Below are 24,027 nucleotides of genomic sequence, written 5' to 3'. Positions count from 1 at the left end.
AAATATGGAACAAATATATTAAATGTTGTCTCAAATATAGCTATTCCTAAAGTCATCGTGTCCTCAAGTACCTCACGCACTCAGTAAATACCTATATTTGAATGTATAATGAAAGACCTCAGGTAGTAAATATTTACTTGAAAACCTCTGCTACAGCATTCCTTACAGACCAGGCGTATTTTATGAATGTAAGACTGCATCAATTGTATTAATAATCTAAACGATTGTCCTGCAGCCTAAGCTTATTTGAGAGACGGTAACACACAAAGTACATTCTAAAAGTAGAGGTATAAGCTTGTCAAAATAAGCAATTTGTCTGTTTCAACTGTGTCAAAACTGTGCGATTGTATATTTCATAAGTACATCATCTTTAAGAAACATGAACCATGGAGAATATCAATGTCTCATCTTTTACTACACAGAGGTCTTACATGCACATTTTTTTTTCAGTGTTTGAAACAGAGAATGAGTCCTGCACAGAGTAGTTTGTGAGCACACTATGAGCTTTGTACATTGCAGCATGACACCTCATGAGTGTGACGCACAGTGGAGATTTATTGCTCATGCCTTAATATATTTTGTTACTGTAAAGAGAAATTATGACACGTTGATTACCAGTGTTCTCAGCAAGATGTTCACTCAGATCCAATAAACATGGCCATAATACTGAGATGGGCTCTGTTTTATCTGCATTTTCTACCACATCAGACACGCTATTACATACAGGCTGAATAGAGCATGTGAGGCGCGTGCATAAAACATATTTTCTTTTCACCATCTTCTCCTCACAGTGGTGTGAAACACTAACTTCACAGATGAACAATTCATCGCTTCTTGTACAGACAGGGCATCAGCTTGAGTGTCGGAAGATGCGGATGCTCTGTTGTGCTTCTGACCTTCTTGAAGTCAAACAGTACAAACATTTTGTTGGATTCATCCTGTAAACAAATATTTGTATTTGTAGCACAACTGTGAAGAACATCACAAGACTACTTTCTATTTTGATAGCTTATTGTGCTTCTTAAAAAGGGTTGAGCCTGTTTATAACAAACCTCAGCACCACATGATATCCTTTGTGGTCTGCTGAAGTTCTTAAGAGGTTAAATCATAAAGAAAGCTAATGACTACAAATGAAGTCATAGCAAAGTTTTTTTCAGAAAAAGACGAATATTCTTGTTTGTTTGCTATGCCTACACATAGTGAGGGGCATTTAACACATCAAATAATTTCTTTACTAACATGAAAACATCTCTGCTTATATTGTAAGTTTTTACAATTTTTTTCCTTTCAATTTTAATGTGCAGAAGTGGAATGTTATGTGAGGCTGATCAATGTATAGAACGAATATTGTACAAGATGTCCCAGCTAACATTGGCGAAGGATTAAAAATAATCAGCTGCATTTTAGGAGGAAGTAACTAAACGCACATTGTTTGCAACTCTACAAAGCAAATAACATTTTTTGCATTCTGCCAAGTTGCAAAGTTAGCCAACATTAATTAATTTCACAAGTCTTACAGTTATACAACTGTGAGCAAAAGTACATGGGCCAGTGGTTGTGAGATACAAACCGATTTTTTCCTCTGCCTGTGAATGCAATTTGAAATTGAGGACTGCAATCCAAACTTGGCATTGCGAACTTTTCAGTCTACCCATTAACTCCACGCCTATGTTTGTTAGTTACGAAGAACTTCAGTTTTTTTTATGAAATGATGTACTTGTGCACTGCAATCACAGTGTTTTCAAACGTTTCACACATGAAGAAACAGTGATTTTAATATAGCACACTGCCACTGAGAAAGTGACAGGGCAGTGATGCTGGCATTAGCTTCAAAGTAAACGTCGTCAATTAGTCTCATTTGCATTTCTGAAAGCAACAAATGTGGCCTTTGGGACAGAGATAAGTAGAATAACGACCTCTCACATTCTCTATGTCAGTGCACTAGTGTAAGAGCACTGTTCATTCATGCGCTGCACAATGAAAGTGCAGTACTACGATCATGGCATGCAACTGGGAAATGTTGTGCCAGACCAACTCGGATGTGTCATCGCGGTGACGGAAGACAACCGCTTCCCTGTATTCCTCCAGGAGGCTAACTAGCACCTTTGGAAATGCCTTTCACCCACACAAACAGGGTTAGGCAACCCAGCCATCCCGCAGCACCTGACTTTGTTAAGTATCGTCATGACTGACTACATTCCCTTGAGAAAAATAGTCTGACAAGGATGACATCATCACTGGCCCCGCCTTTGTAATGCCCAAAGCGTCATAAAGGACATTTAAGGTGAAACGGCACATATTTAAGGCCCAACCACATGCATGCGATATTCAAGTGACACGACAGGCACACCCTGTCACGCTGTCGTGTTGCAGCGTGGAGCAATCACATGAATGCGCCATCGCGAAAAAGAGTAGCGACAGATTTACATTGTTGTGCGAATAAATGCTATTGTGTGCAAGTAAAGAAATCTCAAACGTATTAAGAGGCCAACATCCCCAGTGGAAATCCATCCTGTGCCACCAGCGTAAAATGATGAGGCGCCATCTGGTAAGCAAAACTTAAAACACTTTCGTGGCTCTTCGGTGGTGTCTCAGGCCTAACAGCGTCAAAACAAACAACCAATCTCCATAATAACGGCAAGATAGCACCAATACTTTGTCTTCAGCTAGAGATAAGACGAAGCGATGACTGATTGTACTATTTAGTTTTTGCTGTCATGGCAGAGAGCAAGTTGCAAAAGCGAATTCAGATCAAAACGGGCTGATTGATTGCTGCTATGTTGTTTGCGCCATCGCTGTCTCCAGCGGATGTCGTCGTGCTGACTTCCCGGGCGACAAGCGATACTTTCAGGCCGACCAAAAGCTGGCGACGCAACCAGCGACAGCGACAGATCGCCCTTCGCAACAGCAAAACCTGTCGCTCATCGCTATCGCTTGTCACTCGAAAATCGCGTGCATGCAGTTGCACCTTTAGACCAGAGAAGCGCCTCTAGTCTGCATAGTCGGCCTGGTAGGTCCTGCCAGTGTCTATTTCGTAGAACAATTTCTAAATAAGAGTGCAACCCCTTTAGGGATAAACAGAATACAGTATAGACCACTTATAACGTAACCGCTTATAGTGCAGGACCGGATATAGTGCGGTCTTTTCAGACTCCCATTAATTTTCCCATAGCACTCCATGTATACACGTATCGCTTATAGGGTAGTTGCGGTAAACGAAACACCGGTTACAGTGCGGCTGCCTGGGAATACGGAAGTCAGCGAAGACAGCGAACGCTCCCCTCAAACGGGCGCCCCAAGGAGTGCTCGAGGAAGAGAGAGAGAGACGAAGTGGAGGAGAAGGGCATGTGGTGCGAACGAACAGCCAGTGAGGCTGAAACCAGAATCTTGAGTGCGAGTCGTGAAATATCACGGCGTGCATAGCGAGCGAGGGCCGCGAAACTGCCAACGCAATAACGGCAGTAAACGGAACTTCAGGGAGCGGGTGGCGCCTGGCACGGCACAGCGAAGGGCGCATGCGGAGACCGTGGAATGTGAGGGAGGAGGGCGGCAGGGAAGCGGATTTCGGCTCGGCAATTCTGCCGCTTCGGTGGCTCCTCTCGCCCTCCCTCCTAGCTCCCTCACTTTCGACTGTCACCGTGCGCGCCCACCGTCGTGCAGGCGCCGTCGCTCCAGCCGGCCCGGCGCCAGCTCCCCGAAGTTTCGTTTTCTGCCGTTATCGGGAAGCGGGCATTTGCCGGCGTGGGCAGTTTTGTTGGCTGGCCTGGGACAGCGCCGCTGCTTCCCTCTACGCTGTAGCCGCAGCGTGCAAGGTCAACACATGACTAGAAAGTAGAGGACGCATAAAAGAGAAAGAAGGGTTCACTGCCATTTTCTACGCGTGGCTATGGTAGCGTGGCTGAGACGTCGGCACGTACACGCATGTTCCGGTGCAACGCAGAACCGGCGACCTTGCCATTTGAGAGAGGGTGAAATTTCCGCCGCATTTTATTGCGATAGCAATTATATGGACACTTCCACCGGATTTCTGCCGTCGGCGTCGCCGTCGTTGTCGCCATGAGGTTCCGTATAGATAAAATCTTCGCCACGCGCCGTATGCCCGAGCGGAAGCGTGCGGGGACGCACGCTGTCACGGAGAGCGAACGCACTCAATCTTCCACGCGCAAGCAAGGAAGCGGGAAGGGAGCGCCGAAGGGAGCAGGGGGGGGGGGGGGGGGGGGCATTTCTACTCTGCCAACAACCACGCTCGTCGCTCGCTCGCACCGTCTCTTATCTCCACACGGCTCTGACCTTTATGCGCTGTGCATTCGCCGCTCAGTTTCCGTTGAAGCGATAGACCGCACGTACCTTCCCCTGCTGCGGCGTATATGCGCTTGCTGCCAGCGTTTTGCCAGTCGTGGTCTGCAGTCATTCAGTGTGATCTATTCATGTTTGTTTGTGCGCGCTCACACCACAGTTAGTAATAGTCGGGCCACATTTTCCAACGCGCGCTACACATGCAATGCTGCCCGGATCGGCAGTGCAGCGCTGCAGGTGTGTCCCTTCGCACGCGCTACCCACGGGAAGCGCTTCTCATCAACACCACCGTTTCACACGCGCCTTCTCGTGGTCATCGAATCTCTCTTCATGTCGGTCTACTTACGCCGCAGCACGCCTGCTTACTTAATCAGCTCATGTTTACTACAATTTATATTGCTACCAAAGCCGCTCACCTTACTTCGTATGACATTGCTGTGTTGCTATCGCAGTCATTGCTTCGCCCTTAGGGCGAAACTGTGACATTTTTTTTTCTTTCTTTTTTTTTTTCGTTTGCGCGCGACATTCAGGGGGCGGTGCCGGAGCAATGCTGGTAGGAGGCACCGCCGCGTGATTTGGTTCGAATTAACGAGATTCAACTGTTAATTGAATGCAAACGTTCTAGCTGCATTCCTCGACTGTCGCATGCGCATGGCGGCTCGGTACACGTTTTGCATATGTGCAGGCCTTGAAAATTGTTGCTTTGGTTATAGTGCGGATATTCGAGACTCCGGCGACTTACGTTATAAGCGGTCTACACTGTATAATTAATCTAAATGCTGCCAATTTAACCCTGCTCAACGCACCCTCCGAACTTCCCAACAGTGGTGGCAGCTCTGAGGTTTGAGATCCTAAGTCACAACGGCAGTCACACAGCTTCTTTGCATATTTCTTTGCTTTCTTTCTAAGAAAGGCTTTCTTTATAAGGAAAAAATTATTGCATAACAGGTAGCAATTTAAGTATTGCTGAATCGGGCATTTTATAGAATGCTCTAAAATGTTCTCATTGGAATTTAGGACATGCCTAGTTGTGATCAATAATCAATCATGACTAATCATGCAATTAAAAAGAATGCAAAGAATCTTGCAATATTTGATCTATAGAAAGGCCAACAACATGATTTTAGTCGCATCCTCCTGTAGCGCACTTGAATAATATTAAACACTGGCCAAATTTGGCCAGGACACCCTGTATCCTGTAATCTTCTATTTTATCTCGAGTTCCTCGACATAAACTGTTGTGCAACATCTCCCACAGATGGCATGAAGACCCATAAGAGAAGTTACAGTAAGACAATTTCTGCACTTGCTTCCAAAAAAGAAAAAAAAAAACTTGGCAGACTTTCACGACTTTGCAGTACCACAAACTGAACTCCAAAGAAGCAGTGTTAAAGTGATCACGGCACCCAGCATGCTGAAACAGGTTTCAGGTTCTGCTGGAAATATTTTACAGCCTCTGTTTACAGCCTCTTCACCACCTTTGTGGGCTGCACTGCACCACATCTGTGTCAGTGCCAGCAACTTTGAACACACAGTTCCTTACAATTAAGGCTCTCAAAGTAACCCTTTTGAACTTGGAAATATACTTTCAACAGTTCACTACTTGTGTACAGAGTTTCCAGTACCTATATGAGCACAGTTTAAAGCAGCAATGTTAAACCACTTGCTCGCAGAAGCAATTCTAAAATTTAAATCACTGCTCAAAGGATAATTTAATAGGCTCCTAGACACTTACGAAGACTTGCTGTTGAGCATGTTTCAAGCGCTAAAATTCTTTACTGTGCGACACTTGAGAAATTTTCTATAGTGCTCCGAGTGTACCTACAATATTGAAATTTATCCAGCAATTTCCTAAATTTACAGAATTAATTCCTAGGAAATTATCACCTCAATATGCCTAACTGTTTGCTAATTTTTAGTTCCTCAAACATTTTAATTCCAATAAACATTGTGAAGACGAGCAACTGAAATGAATTTGATCATTTCCTACACACCCACAAAGCACCACACAGCTAAAAAAAACCACAGAGTTTTATAGTGCAATTAAAAAATTTCCTGTAATTTTCCATAAACTTTCTAACTATGGCACACGACAATGCCCATACATTACCTTTGACATACCCGACAACCTCTTCAAATTCCATTACACTAGCCCAGCTTGTTCTCTCAATGAATATTTATCAGCATTACGCACAGACATTTCAAGCTTTACTGTAAAGAACCTCAAGTGCTTTCAATGGTATGTGTTGTCGTGAGTTTGTTGGGAAGAACACCCATGAATCAGTGTCATTTGTGCCCACCCCAAATTTTAAACCTATGCATACATACACACTCTTTATGCAAAAATAAAAAATAAACTGTCACATATACGAGGCAACCTATTTTAATAGAAAAAGGAATGAAAATAGAAACCGGTTTACCAGATGCTCAAGCTCAAATCCAAACTTTTTCATGGTCTTTGCAAATCCTTGAGTAGTTGAAAATCTGCTTTTCACCTCTGCGACCTTCAAAATACCCCTGCAAGAAGGACAATACAAGAAAGCTCACACTTTTGCAATACAAGGATAAAATAAAGGACTACTGTTCAGCTACATTTTGCAAAACATGTAATACCATTACAATCTCTGGTAGGAAAAAGCAACAAGGGTTGGCCTCTGCAGTACAGTGGCACTTCGTGAATAACCAGTGCATAGACACACAGACCAAGAAAGAAGAAAGACACTTTGCTGGAGTGGCAACTAACTTCAGTTGAAAAAAAGTAAGGGTCAACTAAGTGTCGACGCTAAAGAAGACAAGGTCGATGTACATGTTGTTTCAAACGTTTTGATGATGAAATCTTGATTACATGTCTATGTTCTGTCTCTTCTTCGAGTTTAATGTTCACTTATTTCGTATCTTAATCGTATCGTACTTCACGTGCAATTACATCGATCCCATCAGGTCTCCTTGGCCACCCTGCAATGTAGGAGACACTTCTTGTATTTTTCAGAAGTCTCAGCAGCCATGTGTCTGTATAAGGCGACACTGTTCTGCTCCAGGGTTTCCAAACACTACTCGTTGTCCTGCCGCTCCTGCCGAGTACGATATAAATCATGCATTTGGGCGAGACGGGCCTCGCGAGTTTCGGCTGTCTTGGCGTGGCTGGTGCGTGCTCTGGCAAAGGAGCTTCACGCGCGTCGGTACTCTCGCTGGCCTGCCGAGTGCGTGCACCCTCGGCGCGCTTGCATTTGCTCTCTTCAGCGTCGACAGTTGTCTTGCGATGCAGCACCATGTTACTGACTGAGTTACCGTACCATGCTAGGGCCCGTAAGGCTGTGTCAAGGATGACCCAACGCATGCACTTAAGGATGACCACGTGTACGTGCACTCAGATACAATTCTTGAACCCAGCTCTCCTCCGTTCCAATTCTAGAGTGCCTCTATGCACACACAACGAGGCACCCAACCAAACTCACTCCTCGCCCTCTGGCAGAGGGCACGGCAGTGGGTGACAGTGACACAGAGACTTCCATCCCACACTGTTTACGGCTAATTACACTAGTGCTCTATTATATTATTTGTTGCTGACTATTGCTACGTGTTCTCGACATGATGAGGTATCATTTAGCGATATATTCATGTTCATATGACACCTACAAGTCACGTAACCTACAGTTTTTTCTAAAAGTGAAAAAGTCAGCTAAGAAGACCTTGTCTTCAAAAAAAGGAATACATACATAAAAAATCATGAGGTGCAGCCTGAGGTTATCCTGATGCACTCATACCAACTCGCCCAGCTTTGTGTGCTTCTACAGTGCTACTCTTGTTTCCACAGAAGCTACAGTGCCAAGCTGTGCTAAAGTCTATGATCGCTGGCCATTGCGCCTTTGCTCATGTGAAAGCTTGATGGTGTTTTTTATGGACTACATTGCTTTGCACACAAAGGAGTACCGGTGCTTTCAGTGAATATATTAAGCAAAGTTTCTTTTTTCAGTCCTTTGGTAATACTTGCAGTATATCTTCAGCTGCGGTGACATGTGTGTGGCCCATGTTTGTTCCTTTTAAAGCGAAGCTTTCTTCACCTACTGTAAGCCCGCTGCCGTGAACGGTAGTAAAACAAATCGAAAAGTGCAGCGCGGGTCATCTGGGCAGAGGAATTTCATCTTGACAAGCTTGCTGCGCACTGACGGCACTTGAGTAATGGTTGTCGCAGGCTCGCACAGAGTGGGATCTTGCACGTAAGTGCCATATTTACGCGATTGTAACGCGAGTTCTTTTTCCAGATTTTTGCTACCTGAAGTCAATCCTCGCGTTACAATCGAACACCAAAATTCAAGTTGTCTAAAAAGTGCAATGATGCACCCAATTCTAATCAACGAGTGAAATGTACGAGTGAAAGCGCACGAGGGACGCGAAAACACGGCGGAGAGCAAACGTGGTCTTCCGTTGTGGGAAAGGTCGTGGGGGGATGGGAGGGAGGGAGTGGAAGTGACGTTTAGCTGTGGCACCAAATGCATATCTTGCGACTGGGCACAAGGGGAACTGGCGATTCAATTTCCCACGCGAAAGGAGAAAAGCTGGAAGGCAGAGCAGGAGGGAGGGGGCGTGGCTTCTACTCTGCCACCATGCTGTGTACTTTGCACAGCTGCGGGCTATCGCGCACACTGTATTTTGAAAGCGATCTCCACACGGCTCTTACCTTTGTACGCGCTGTGCTTTCGCCGTTCAGTTTCCATTCAAGCGATAGACCGCACGAACCTTCGGTCACTGCTGCTGGCGCGCTTGCTCACACTAGCGTTTTGAAAGTGGTTGTGCGTGGTCATCAAGTGTGGTCTATTCATGTTTGCTTGTGCACGCTGACACCATGCCTGTTAATTCAGTTAGTAAGCGAATGTGTCCAAGTTTATACATCCGACAAAACTACTGTCCTTACTCCGTATAGCTCTCTACTACGTAATTTGCTATCGCAATTGATGCTTCGCCTTTCGGGTGAAACTGTGACTTTTTCATGCATCCAGTGGTCTCGCGTTAATTTAACGGTTTTCTTCTTTTTTTTTTTTTTTTTGCTGGATGCAACAAGAAGTCACCCCTTGGGTTACTTTCGCGGTTTTATTTTTTCTTGGTGGACGCAATGAAAAGTCGCCCCTCGCGTTACAATCATGGTCACGTTGCAATCGAGTAAATACAGTACTTGAATAAACGCACAGCTGGCACTCCTAACCACCACAAAGCTTGAGGAGCGGAGAAAACCACTCGCACCTCATTAGCGATTGTGCTTGACAGTGACGAGAAGCCTCGAACCCCCTTCCGCAGTGCACTTTCTCGGAACCACCGCGGGCATCCTCCTCGTGTGCAGCAAGTGGGTAGGTATGAACAAATTCAGAGGTTGAGGTTGCACAGTTTAGTTAAACGGGCGGCTTTTTCTAAAGGGCAACAAACGGCCCCGTTTTGCATCCGACTTCGGCACCGGTGTTCTGGTGTGCATCCTTGGAGCATGCGTGGTTCGGGTATCGACACGGGCAGTTTGAATCGCGTGACGCCGGCCGGATGCGCGGCCACCATTACTTTTTATGGTTGCGCCACCACGCACAGACCGGCATGTGGTTCCTTAGAGTTGCATGAGGACCTATCGGTTTTGCCTCAGATCTTAGGTGCCGAGAGATTGTTTTCTTCGTCTTACAGTTCAGACACGGGGTTGCCGTTTGGCTGGAAAACAGGTATCCCATGCACTTCACTGACAGGTTTACTCGCAAACAAGTGTTAGCTATGGCACCACATGGCCTTCGGCTCCTGGGAAACTGGTCGCGTCGCGCACGTGTTCGAGGATTGGCCCCACGATTCCGGCACTTCCTCACAACTAGGTTTTGCACATGTGTTTTGCTTGTTATCACTTTGGTTACACCAGTTGCACTGGCATCAGTTTGTGGCATGCCGTTTCTTGGAACTTCTGACAAACATGGGCAGCGTGACCCTTGCCCGTTTGTTGTTGTATAGTGTGTACTTTTGGTGAGAATTCTACACTGTGAACGGTGCTAAAAAAAGTGTTCCACACTATGAGACGGACTCCACTAAAACTCTCGTTGTCTTTGTCCTGTACACAAAGGAGACGTGGCAATAGAATGAATTCCTTGATTTACTTTATTTTCTTTGATTTAGCCCTTCAGTATGCACCACTGGGTGTGTGTCCGTTTTTAGCCAATCCTCCAGAATGGATATGTGCCATTGTGACACAAGAAGCACAGAATCCTTAAATGTTGCTTGATATGTGTAGTACTTTTCTGTGCATACATGTCATCAACATTTTTCCCTGGCCATGTACATCGCCTTCGTCTTCATGACATCGCTGGGTAGACATCTCACACTGTGCACCCGCCCAATTTTGGAGTTTGCTTTTCGGCACAGCTTACGAGCAATGTAGAAAAAACAATTACCACTAGACTAGAACTAGACCGGCTGACCAGTGGCTAGATTAGAAGCAGGAATAGCCAAGGCAAACTAGCTCTCACCACATTTCAGGCAAGCCGTGCTAACATGGAAGGCCTCCTTGAATGTTTGCCGATCACGATAAAGCTGATTCTAGGCAGCATTGACAGCAATCTATTACGATGTGATGACAATTCTAATAACAATATTGGGCCAAATTTTTTGCGATAATACGAAAATTATGTGATTCATACAGAATTTTGTGAAAGAATTTGTTAGTTCAGAAGCTTTCTTAAAGAGATGTTACATGCAGCAGACATGTACAAATCTTATAGCTGTACTCTATATAGTACACTTATGTAAGCTGGCACAAATGCTTATCGCAGGCCTAAAAAAAAAAAAACTCTTGAAGGGCTTTCTTGCTGGATACAGCATCACTAGCTTACTCGGGTGGAGGAACTGTCCTCAGAGAATAGGGGATGAAGTAACCTTTATATCTTCCATCACCTGTACCTGCGGTCCAACAACTGAAGACTCGGTTAACTGACTAAAGTGTGCTGCTCCACCTTCTACAGCAGACATTTACTACCTGGTGTGGTTCTGCCCAGAAATGAAGGTTACTCGAGAGAGGATACTTAAGAGATGCCAAGGTTTAAATAGATCAGGCAGATAGTTATAGGCGTCGGCTCATGTTCAATAAGTTCGCTAGACCCCTACTCCAATCACAATACAAGAAGAGCTTAGACACATTTATTTAAATAAACATCTATACCATAGTGCAATCTGTATGAAAAGAAAAAAAAAGAGTGCTTGTCACATATCAACATTGTGATGCTAGAGAAACTGCTTCACAATATTTTATGAATGAATGTGCGTGGTTTAGTGGCGCAAGGGTCAGGTATAGCCAAAGAGCGTACACATCTGCGCACACCTTTGCGCACACATCTGCGCACACATCTGCGCACACATCTGCGACTTCTTCATGCGAGGACAGAAAATACAGGAACCATCGACTTTTCAAGACTCAACTTGAAATGTTCGGCGCCAAATTGAGGCCATGTCACATGCCGCCCTTTTTCCACGCGTCAGTGATCCCAACAGCCTGCCCGCGGTACTACTTGTCCAAGTAATAGTCCACAAAGAACGCCAAAGCCTCGGAGTTCATTCAGTCTGTTCTATTGCAATCTCACGACTCTCTGATGGACCTTATCCTTCGCCTTGCCAGCGGTACCATAGAAACCCGGCCGAGTGGCGAACCGCAGATGATCGACCGATCTGCTTTGCCTGCCGCCAAATCGGTCACATTGCCCACCATTGCCACAACCGTGCTGGCTCCCCACTTCCGCGACCGACCTATGGTTACTACCGCTCCGGACTGAGCCCACACCATTTCCAGCCTCCATTTGACCTGCAACCACCTAACGCCGATGCTACTACTACATGGAACAGTTCCTCACCATCATTCCGCTGTCACCAGTCCCGTTTGCCGCCAGCTCATCGGCCGTCGTCCCTATTGCCTCAGGCTCGTCGCCTGCCGTCCCCCAAAGAACCTCCGACGCTCTTCCCCGGAAAAATAACTGCTTCAGCTCCGGGAGGTGATCCTGCACTGACGACTCGACCTCAAAATCCTATGGTCACTTTACCGACCAGACAAAACCTGATTGATGCTAAAGTTGACGGCGTATGAATTCCGGCGTTGATCGACACTGGTGCACAACTTTCTGTGATGAGTGCCAAATTGCGCCACCGCCTGAACAAAGTCCTCACACCTGTCGCATCTCGAACCCTCCACGTCACGATGGAGGAACGCCCACTGTGCTCGGAATGTGCACTGCTCGTGTCAGCATCACATGGCACCTTACCACTGCTTTGTTTGCAGTTTTGGAACAGTGCCTTCACAACATTATACTAGGATTAGACTTCTTGCCATCTAATTCCACCTTCTTTAACTGTGCGTCCGGTGTGATTCAGCTTCAACTGCCCCAGAGCTGCGACATTCCACAGGAGACACAACCGCGCTTATGTTCCCTCAATGACATCCGCCTGCCACTGCAAGCCACCAAATACGTTACTGTGACCTCATTTCCACCTGTCTCTGACGGTGTCTATGTGGTGTGTCCACGTGCTCACGCAATGCTTGAAAGCAACGTCGCCCTTCCACACGTGCGACTCACTGTTGCAGACAATCGGACCATACTTCCTCTGCTAAACTACTTCACACAGGTTATCCCGAGAGGCATGTCGCTGGCTGATATCTCGCCTATTGATGAGTGCGCAATCTCCATATTAGACGCGGAAAGCCCACGATTATCAGCAGGCAAGTTTGGTCAGTCCAGCCCTGCACCAGACGAACTAAGCCAGATGATTGCAACTGACCTTCTACCTATGCAGGCTGCTGACATACGCCGCCGGGTCTTGGAGGCTTATCACGACATTTTTGATTTCGATGGTAGGCCCTTAGGCCAGACGTCAGTGGTCACTCACCGGATATATACCGGAGTTGCCAATCCCATCCCCCGACATCCGTAGCACATTTAACATGCCGAACGTCAAGTTATACAAAACAAGGTGGACAAAATGCTTACTAAAGGCGTCATCGAACATTCGTCTAGTCTGTGGGCTTCCCCAGTTGTCCTTGTTAAGAAGGATGGCAGCTGGCGCTTTTGCGTCGATTACCAACATTTGAATAAGATCATGGGCAAAGACGTCTACCCCCTGCCACGTATTGATGACGCCTTGGACTGCCTGCATGGAGCTAACTACTTCTCGTCCATAGACCTTCGCTATGGGTATTGGCAGATCTCTGTAGATGACATGGACTGCGAAAAGACTGCTTTCGTAACACCGGACAGGCTTTGGCCTGGTGGAATTCGAGTGAATGATGGACTCTCTACTTCGCAGCTATAAATGGTCCACTTGTCTCTGTTATTTAGACAATGTGATTGTTTTTTCGCCCACATTTGCAAGTCACCTTATGTGTCTGTCGGCCATTCTTGCTGTTTTCCGACGTGCCAGCCTGCAACTCAACTCGTCCAAGTGCCACTTTGGATGTCACCAAATTACTGTTCTCGGCCACCTTGTCAGTGCCGCAGGAATTCAACCTGACCCTGACAAGATTCGCGCTGTCCAAAACTTTCCCGTACCGTTGTCCACAGCAGAAGTCAGCTTTGTTGGACTATGCTCCTATTTCCGTCGCTTCATCAAGAACTTTGCCGACACTGCTTGCGCTTGCCCGCTTACTGACCTACTCAAACATGATGTTTGCTTCTCATGGGGCCCTGCGCAAGCCAATGCCTTCACCGCCCTCGTCCGCTTGCTAACAGCCCCGCCTTTGCTGGCTCACTACGACCCATCTGCTGCTACTGAAATTCACACAGACACCAGCGACCATGGAATAGAAGCTGTTCTCATTCAACTGCAGAACAACACACACGGTATAATTGCATATGCTAGCTGCCTTCTCTCGACCCCAGAGCGGAAGTTTTCTATCATGGAACACGAGTGCTTGGCGCTGGTTTGGGCAATGGCCAAGTTCCGCCCTTACTTATTTGGTTGCCCATTTTTCGTTATCACTGATCACCATGCCCTGAGCTGGCTATCATCGCTGAAAGACCCGGCTGGACGCTTGGGTCGGTGGGCGCTGCGGCTACAAGAATACACTTTTAATGTTTTGTACAACCTGGCTGTTTACACAAGGACGCCAACTGTCTCTCCCGTCACCCGGTCGACAGTCCAGACCATGATGCCCACGACACCGATGCTAGCGTCCTCAACATTTCAGACTTGCGTGACATTCGCAATGAACAATGCCGTGATCACTCTTTACATCTCCTCATCGATCGGGTAGCTTCTGTGCACCCTGAACCCGCTACCGGCGCATTCGTACTCTGCGATGGCATTCTGTACCGATGCAATTTTTGCCATGAAGGCCCAGAACTTTTACTCGTTCTACCTCGACATCTTCGGGTAGACGTTCTTGAGCAGCTACATGACGCGTCCACCACCGGCCGCCTCGGTGTCTACCATACCTATGACCGAGTACAACGCCGCTTTTATTGGCCCGGCCTGTATCGCTCCGTGCACCACTACGTTGCTGCCTGTGCACCGCTACATTGCTGCCTGTGCACTCTGTCAGCGCCGCAAATGACTTGCTGTATTACCCACTGGATGCCTACACCCCATCGATATCCCTTCTGAACCATTCTTTCGCGTCGGCATCAATCTCCTAGGCTCTTTTCCTACGTCTAAAACCGGCAACAAGTGAGTCGCTGTCGCAACTGACTACACAACGCATTACGCCATCACGCGAGCACTGCCGACGAGCTGCGCTACGGACGTTGCGGATTTCCTTCTGTATGACGTCACACTACATCATGGTGCACCGAGGCAGCTGCTCACTGATCGCAGCCGCACCTTCTTGTCCCACATTATCGAAGATCGTTTTCGTTCCTACTCTGCCGTCCACAGACTAACCATCGCCTATCACCCGCAGACCAACAGACTAACTGAGCGGCTCATCCGGATGTTGACAGAGATGCTATCCATGCATGTTTCCCCGGACCACAGTGACTGGGATGACACGTTACCCTTCATCATTTTTTCATATAATTAGTCCCATCACAAGACCATTGGCTTTTCTCCATTTTATCTGCTGTTCGGCCGCCATCGAACTTTGCCCTTCAACACACTCCTTCCAACTGCAACCAACATTCCAACTGAGCATGCTCGTGACATCTTCGCCAGGGCTCTCACAGCTCACCAGATTGCCCGCTCCTGGCACACTGCCTCACAGGTTGCACAGAAGATGTGGTACGACAGCCGTCACCGGGACGTTCACTTCTCTCCTGAGTCTCTAGTTCTTCTCTGGACACCATGCCGCTGCATCGGCCTGTCTGAAAAACTCCCACGCTACACAGGGCCTTACAAGATCCTGTGCCAACTCCAGGCTGGCTGAAACTTTACTTCACCACGATTTCGGCCCCCATAAACACTAGTGACGAGATGGCGGCTTTCCGACCAGGGCGTGATGCTATGGAGGAGTCGGGCATGGTGTGTCTTGAAACAAAGAAGACAATTTGGCAAGAAGATCGTGTGGCTGGTTTGGGTAACCATCTTCTGTACGCAATGTTGCTGCAGCTTGTATATACTTGTAAATACACCTACTCTTTGCTAATTCTGCCTCGTGGCAATATCTTACATGCCATTTTTGCTAGTTTAATTGAACTCCCATCCTTAGTAATCAGCGCTATTGTTTTGCGCAGTTGTGTACAAGTACCTTTGCTTGTTTTTTTTGTTGTTTTTTTTTTTTTTTTGCTGTGTTTGAATTGTATTTCGACATTATTTTGCTTTATGAAAGTGTCCTTTTTCTTTTTTATGTACCACCCCTGCTATGGCTGCCAAAAGCAGTTGGCAGTATTGTGAAATAAAGACTTATTAAATGCTACCTCAAAAATAAACTCAAAAACACAACCAAACATCTCAATCACAATAGCTTATTATGACACAACACGATACATGAAAACTTGTCATACCCTTGGCAAGTGCCAGTACAGATATTTTACAGGAAGTGGAGAGAGAATCAAGTTTTTTTTTCCCATCAAGACCTTGCTCAGATATTTCCATTGGCCTAGTTGTTTCTTAGCAACATCGAAGACGCATTGAGCCTTTAAACAGCTGGTTACTGTTTGTGTTGTCATGCCTGCATTTTCTGCTCCCTGTATTTCAACCTCCTTAAATAAAATGTAAGCTAACAGTATAGTTGAACCTTGTTATATTGACGTCACACCTGAGTTGAAAATGCCTTCATTTTAGATCTACCTCGTCTTATCAGATAATTTGTTATATTCGTGTTTATCGGTTCGACTTCTTCGAATGGTATATTCAGGCACTGTTTTAACTACTCACCTCAAACCAACTAACTCAACTTCTACACTTGTGCAGCACTGTTCTTCTGGATTGCATCCTATGAAGATGGCATGCCTGCATATTATGTGAATAACCTGCAAAAAGCAGGAGTGCAATTCTTGTGTTTTTTATTGCACGACTGCACACAACACTGCGAGCCCAATGCAAATTCACCATGTTCCATATTTGTCATCTCCACGTCTTCGTTAGGATCGAATGACGTTCATGTAGCCAGGATCAAGCCCCACCCCAAAACCCCGACGTATAGAAGATGCACTGGGACAGTGATTCTACAAACAGGCTTCACAATACGTAACAGCAGCCATACCTTAGTATGGCTGCAGTGAAGATGACTAGGAAGATAAGCTCATTCCAATTCTTAGTCGATCACGACCTTAGTCGTCTTTGTGCACCAGCATTGTAAATATACCTTGTTTCTAACTTTCTGCCTGAGTTATGAGCAACAATATGAATGATTAAATATGGTCAGATAGTTCACCATTTTGCGGGAATACCTTGAGCCTAATGCATAATGCAAGTATCAAGACTTGGCTCTCTCGTAGCCACTTACCCTTTCTTTAATATGCGGTTTGCTTCAAGAACAAACATGTTCAGATTGGTTCCCATCAGTGACAGACAAAACACGGCAACATCAATGGTTTGATTGGGCAGGGGAAGCTGGAAAGAAAATAAAAGATTTTGATAGTCTGCAGAATTTCTTCTTTAATTTAGAATACAACACAGAAGTGCCAACACATCTGTTTAGCTGCAGAGACCTAAACAAACGCAGCAGTGCCTCACTGATTTACACGTCACCACGAAAAACAGAAACAACTTACGCAGTAGCATCAAACACACACACACTGTGATAAATATGAGCTCGCTTTTCAATCTCTGATGTGCCTTTACTATTTCACTAGTGAGCCTATTGTTATTGTGAAGGTCGACTGCCTTGCCACTGCTACAAAAAAAAAAAAAAAAAAAGCTTCAGATGTGAAACTAGTGTTCCTTTCATTATTTCCTTTCTTCAGTATTTGCACTGTGTCATGCTGATTTTTCTACAGCTTCAATGAAGGCATTCAACAGCGACCACACACCCCATGTTACAGCATTGGCTCAACTGCATGTTAAGAAGCTCATGGTTTCATTGTTGTCATTGGTTCAGACAGGGTTCACTGTGCTGTGGACAGTTATGTATCTGAAGTATAGTCAAGCTCTTGCGTCACAAAATTTTTATGTTGTCTATGTTTACAGCAATTTGGTTTCAGACAAGAGTTTTCTACTGAACTCACATTAATAGCTTAAACTGACAAAATTGAACTTGCTACTGAAGCAGGCAATTTTGTTGGCACATTATGTATAGATCTGACGAAAGCATTTGACTCTATTGTCCACGAAATACTGCTTAACAAATTAGACGCCATTTAGATCACTGGTCCACGCTTAAGACTAATCCGCAACTACTTCTTTGATCGGGAACAAATTGTGAGTTTATCTGGGAGTTATTCTCAGCCTATTAGAACATTGGAGTCCCAGAGGGTTTGATCTTTGGACAACTTTTATTCTGAATTTATATTAATGACTTACACCTATATTTAACATCTTCTGACTGTATACTTTATGCTGATGACACTACCATTTCTTTTTCTTCAGATAATCACGTAGATATTTTGTTATCCAAACTGAATACCGATGCAGAGAATATAACAAACTGGTGTCAAAGGAATGGAATTTTACTTAACACTAATAAATCTTGCTTTGTAATTTTCACATCTCCACAAAGAAACATCCTTGGAAGTCCCGCTATATGTATTGGCAACAGTGTTCTTGTTGCATCTGACCATGCTAAGTTTTAGGCATTGAACTGGACAAACATTTAAAACTTTATACTATACATATTTCCGCATTAACAAAAAAAGTTGTGTTTGGCCAATAGGGGCACACATCAAAGTTTGATCATACTTTACATTGACAGTCCTCATCTCTCTCTACTATGGCTTTATTCACTGTCATATTACTGCGTTTCCTCCTGAGGTAATAAATATGCCTTACACTTAAATTCATTGTAACATATGCAAAACCAAGCACTACGCATCATAACGCATCATAACATTCAGCAGTCCCACAGCTAACATCTCCCTCACTTCTACATACAAAATATCTGTGCAAAAGCTTCACAAATACTCACCAGCTATTTTGATGCAAGATTCTTCAATGAAAAACTTCATCATAAGCTAACTGAGAAAAACGAGCTTCCCCATTCTAGGTCCACGCCATTTGCTTCCTACGCCCAAGCCTAGCTTTCACTGCGCTGTAAACTATTGGTGTTAATCGCGAACTTTGTTGCGTTAAGAGGTTGTTTATGGTCTTAATAACATGCTAAAGCTTTCTACCGGCCTTGTACACTAAAATGAGTGTACCAGGCTGTATGGAGATTAAAAATTACAAATATACGTAAGCGATCTCGACAAGACCGGCACACATACGCTCTAATTTCCTGAAAGTCGGAATCTTGAGTACGAAAACCAACTGCAGATTGATGCTGCCGCGCTCACTTACAATCAGCATTGTACAATCTTGCAATTATGAAGTGCTTTATATTTTCTAACACCCTTGCTTGCTTTCTAAGGAATACAAACAACGGATACAACTACTTAATAATTAAATATTGATAATAATATACTATTAATAATAATGTGGTTAACTAAAACATGTGAATACTAAAGTTTCTAATAAACAGTGAATAATTGTTATCATTAACATTAAAGATGCACTTGATCATGAACAAAAAAAAAAATCATTTCATCCATTGGCCCTTAGCAATGGTGCAGTTTAGCCCCTAGAAACATTCTGTATCAAGAAAAATAAATAAAAAGTAAACAAGCAAGGAGCAATTGCCGCGCCTGCAGGCACGCCGCTTGCGCAAATTCACGCTAGCAGTTTGTTTTAAGCGAACAAAACTATGCAGCGCCATTTAACACCTCCGTAGTGTATAACCACGACTGCTGGATACAAGTGCACACGCTTGTATTATTATTAATACGACGTGAAGTTCCTTCTCACACGGCCGAGATGTAAAAATACGACTTGATGGCACGCAACTGTGTACTTTCACATACAGGAAAGTGGAGGAATGGGCCCAGACTACTCATGCTACCACCGTGTGCAAGCGGCTACAACTTGAGAGCAGTCGCGAAACTCTCGGAGCATTGGCAGAGTGGTGCCGTATGGCCACCTCTCCTATTCTACACTCGTGCCAGAGAAGCTGCACTAAATAAACAATTAAATTAGATAATATAGAAAGTCACCCTCCCCCTTTCATTCTGTAATATGGGACCTCCTCCTGTATATACCAAGTACCTGCAACATATCCTATGCATAATAAAACACGATTCTAATTCCCACTTTCCCTGTAACTGCATTCTCTGGCAAGCCTTACCACAGTATCAGGTGGGTAAAAGCCACCAAAGCATGTCATGAGCCATACATGTAACAGACACAGTTTAGTTAACAGTGCACATGTAAGCTCTTTAGATTGTTTGGATACTTGTTTGGCTAGTGCACTCAGCCAATGTCCCAAAAGTGTGTGCAGTATACCAGACATTACCCTTCGAGGCTTTAAGGGGACATGCTCCTCAGACATATTTCTTTTTAAATAATGATGCTGGGCGAATGAAAATTCTACCACTTGTAGAGCTTGATCTCTTCATTCGAAATCTACATTTAGTTTTAGGACATCTCGATGCTGTCATGTCCTAAGTGCCATGCATAAGTGAGAAGCAGTGCATGTTTGTGCAGCTGCTGGACATAGCAGTTAGCATGATAGAGCAGTGCAAAATTATTTTTCCTATCCCTAACACTCCGCTGAGTGCTAATAAGCAAGATAATGTGATTCCCTTTACAGGCAACATTTTAAGAGAATTTCGTATCTGGTGCTTCATATTCAGTGGCTGGTGCCCGAGTACATTAAAAATTTTCATCCTTAAGAAAATAAAGTGATTGCATTAAATCCTAGATAAGTGCATTCTACATATCCTAAAAATTACGCCCATCAAATGTGGTCTTGATTGGAACCCAATAAGTACATAAAATGATGTGCACAGACGCCTTGTTTTGGCCGAAATATGAAGTTGAGAAAAATGCGATTGAAAGTTATAAAAGCTCTATACTTCTGTTAATTATTATTATTACTTCCCGGCGAGATTGTAATGCGGCAAAGCTAACCTTGGAGAGAAAAAGCTTAGGCCTACCACCTTGCACGAGCCCAATGGCGTGCGACACCGTGGTTTGACGCATCGTGCGCTTGAAAATGTGTCATATCTGTGCCTTTTCTTGCCACCTCGAGTGCTTTAACCGAGTTTATTATACTTTTCCCGATCATTTCTGGCTCTGATTTCATCATATGTGAAATAGGAGAGATTAATGTTGCTGAAACAACTAAAAACACAAAACCTGTTTCTTTAATGAGAATCGCCGTTTTTTGACCCGCCTCTCCCCTTAAGAGCTTGGCTCAGTATGTAGTGAGACAGTAATATTTGATACCATGTAATAAAATAATAAGATAAACAAAAGTGCCATATACAGAACTGTGAAATTCGCTGCATGCTCAGTTCAGTCAGCCAGCATGTCTTGAAGGGGGCCTGGGCTCCCAGAGCCCCCTCTGAATCTGCCATTGCTGAGAGTGTATAACTGCTACAGCTGCTAGCCCATCCCGACTCATGGTGAGGATGACGATTAGTGGTAGTACTGCACTAGCCAGTGCTAACATAGTTTGTGTGTACACAAAGTCTTAACATCTCTTGCCAAAAACTGTGTGGGTCACTGCAATTATGGGCCACACATTTTTGGGAGATGGTAGATCATCACTCACACCAAGCCTTGCCCCCCTGCTCTCTCTCACGCACAAACCCACGCACACACACAAATATGACATGTCTTCATGCACAATGTTCTTAAAGGGTGCATGCTACAATGCTAAACTGTTCCCAGCAAATAACTATGACCTTGCAAGCACTCGTTAAACATATTTGCTACAACATAATAGAAAGTCTGCCTCGTGTCAGCTTGTGCACAGCCACCAAAGTCAAAGATTATTGCAATAATATCAGGGCAGAGTGGTGAATTCCACAAAGTGTCTGCACTTGGCAAGAGTCACTAGCCTGCTAGACTGCTCCATTCACTGCGACACATCTGCCCTACCGCAAAGTGATGACACAGTTACTACCAGCACTCGTGTGATATTATATTAAACAAATGGGTGGGTGTACACCATAGCAAACAAAGGGAAGCTTTTGCAAACTGTTTTGCAGACTAGAATGACTTCCAGAACGCCTACATTGTAATGATTGCAGTAAATTTAGTTACAAGGGATGTTTTGTAAAGACAGCAGCAAACTTACCTTGCTCATGTCACAGACTGTGACGCGATCATTCAAAGCAATGAGATCAAATGAATGGACCTTGTTTCTTGTGAGCTCTTGAGCTATCTTTGCTTCACCACAGCCAAGGTCAGCAATAACAGTTGACTTTGGCCTAAAGAAAACATTGCAATGAACCATTAGCTTCAGGGCAGCATGTGCGCTTAGATGCGATCTACATATTTTACATGCAGCATAACAATGAAAACTGTCATTAGGCTCGCTTCTTATTCTTTCTGGGGTCTTACGTGCCAAAACCAGTTCTGATTATGAGGCACGCTGTAGTGGAGGGCTCCGGAGTAGAGGGCTCCGGAAGCCAACAAACTGTAACACTACCACATGAGTACTTGGAGCTGTCCATAAGGTGAAAGGACCATCAGGTTTATTACAGATTAGCTCTGCATACACAATCTCATTGCTGTAACGACAGCAAACCTGCTGTTCAGTAGTGATTCAGCCTTGTGGGTTTGCATAAACTTACGGCCCGATTATGTTAAGAGCATCACTTTCAATGTGTGTTTCACTTGCTCTTATTAGTCTTAATTAATGGTCATTCAGGATTGTGGTGACCAGTAATGGTGTTGTAATGGTAATGGTGACCAGTAACTCTGAACAAAGTACATAAGGGAACGCAGATGAGCACAACTACATCCTCGACCCTTTACATTCTTTGTTCCAAGTTTAATGCACAGGTCCCAACAATGCATGGCCAACTAGCCCCAAAGCTACACTTTACTGTCATTCAATACTCACTGCTGCCCGAGATACAAAACATGAGGCAAAGAGAATGCAACCTACATGCTACGCAAGCTCTCAATGATGACATCCACAGGGTTCACTGGCCACTTGGATACTTGTTGCTCAAAGCCTTCATGGTAAACTTGAAATGACTGTGGATCACTTTCAAATGACTGCACTGCATCCTCACTAGCTGTTGTGTAGAGTTCTTCATTAAGCATACGAAATTGCGCTGCTCGTATTATGGCAAGTGCCCTCTCTCGCACATCAGCAGACGATGCTAGGGAAAGGGCACGCCTCTTTTTATTCGCGGCCTTCCCCGCTCCAGAGTTGGGGACGAGCTGCTTGGCAACTAATTGTGGTCCTCGAGAAACTTCCTTGCGTGTACTACAGTCAATGCCTTGGCTTGGCATACTTGGCAGTGCCTTTTCACTTCTCTCTTCTAATGTAAAGTCACTGAAGGACCTGCGTGCTTCTTCTTCTGCTGACGACGTTTCCTTGTTTATTCTTTTTGATTTTTGCTTTTTTGCCTTGTGTTCATTAGTTGACACTGATGACGTATTCTTAGGGTATGTACCAGAAATTCCCTGAGTCAACGTTTCGTCTATTTCTAGCGACTTCCTTTTCTTCTTTTTTCTTTTCTTTTTTCGTTTCTCGCTTTCCATAACTCCCCCGGCGCTGTCCCGTAATACAGCGACCCGGGACGACGTGGTGGTCATCTCATCTGGCTCCAAGCCCCTCAAGATTGACGTGACACCACTTCTGAGCTCTTCGATTAACTGGGCATCATCTGCGTCGCATTTTGCACTGTGCACCTGCTTTTTCACATGACAGGTCACTCTTTTCTTACGCTCGCAAGACCGCGCAGCGGCGGAGGCATTATCTTCAACGCTAGTTTCTCGTCTCGCTTTCTTTTTTTTCTCAGAGTAGTCACTCGCCTGGCTGAATCCTCTACGTTTCCGAGTTAGCAGGCTAGGTTTCAGACTCGTCACGTCAAGGTCGTCATTCGCTTTTGCCTTTCTGGGGCGTTTGCCAGCGGCAAAACGTGGACGCTTGCACTTCCGAATTGTAGAATTTTCCGACTCACTTTCAACGCGCGAGCGCATCTTTCTTTTCTTGTGAAAAGACACCTGTGCGACATCCATATCGGCGTATCGACTTCTTGGCTGGTGCGGTTTGGTGTTTGGTGACTAAAGTGAACACCACAAAACTGCCAAAACAACGAGACGACGGTGTCCCCCACGTGCCTTTGTGCATATGCATTGCTGGAC

General features: G+C 44.9%; 1 protein-coding gene across 2 annotated transcripts; it reads right to left on the bottom strand.

The window, feature by feature from the left end:
• Nucleotides 1-664: 664 nt before the first annotated feature.
• LOC119449613 (ribosomal RNA-processing protein 8-like) lies at nt 665-24,027 on the bottom strand. Of its 2 annotated transcripts, none has more exons than XM_037712825.2 (5): nt 22,817-24,026; nt 22,001-22,133; nt 17,174-17,280; nt 6,717-6,813; nt 665-938 (listed from the first exon to the last, which is right to left on the bottom strand). In XM_037712825.2, the coding sequence occupies exons 1-5, from the start codon at nt 23,899-23,901 to the stop codon at nt 825-827; spliced, it is 1,536 nt and encodes a 511-aa protein (XP_037568753.1). In that variant the 5' UTR covers nt 23,902-24,026; the 3' UTR covers nt 665-824. The 2 variants fall into 2 exon arrangements, 1 of the variants encoding a protein (XP_037568753.1); XR_007466343.1 differs by lacking the exon at nt 665-938 and adding an exon at nt 16,603-16,697 and having other exon boundaries at nt 22,817-24,027.

The sequence above is a fragment of the Dermacentor silvarum genome, chromosome 4 (genome assembly GCF_013339745.2).
Source record: "Dermacentor silvarum isolate Dsil-2018 chromosome 4, BIME_Dsil_1.4, whole genome shotgun sequence".
NCBI classification, from domain to species: Eukaryota; Metazoa; Arthropoda; class Arachnida; order Ixodida; family Ixodidae; genus Dermacentor; species Dermacentor silvarum.
This window is presented reverse-complemented; position numbering and strand designations above follow the sequence as displayed.

Excerpts from the sequence above, each read along its gene's own strand:
- LOC119449613 (XM_037712825.2), bottom strand. The coding sequence starts at position 23,901 with ATGGATGTCGCACAGGTGTCTTTTCACAAGAAAAGAAAGATGCGCTCG. Across the intron at positions 6,814-17,173 it reads AACCGCATATTAAAGAAAGG|GGGTATTTTGAAGGTCGCAG; the intron begins GTAAGTGGCTAC and ends TCCTTCTTGCAG. Across the intron at positions 939-6,716 it reads GATTTGAGCTTGAGCATCTG|GATGAATCCAACAAAATGTT; the intron begins GTAAACCGGTTT and ends ATTTGTTTACAG.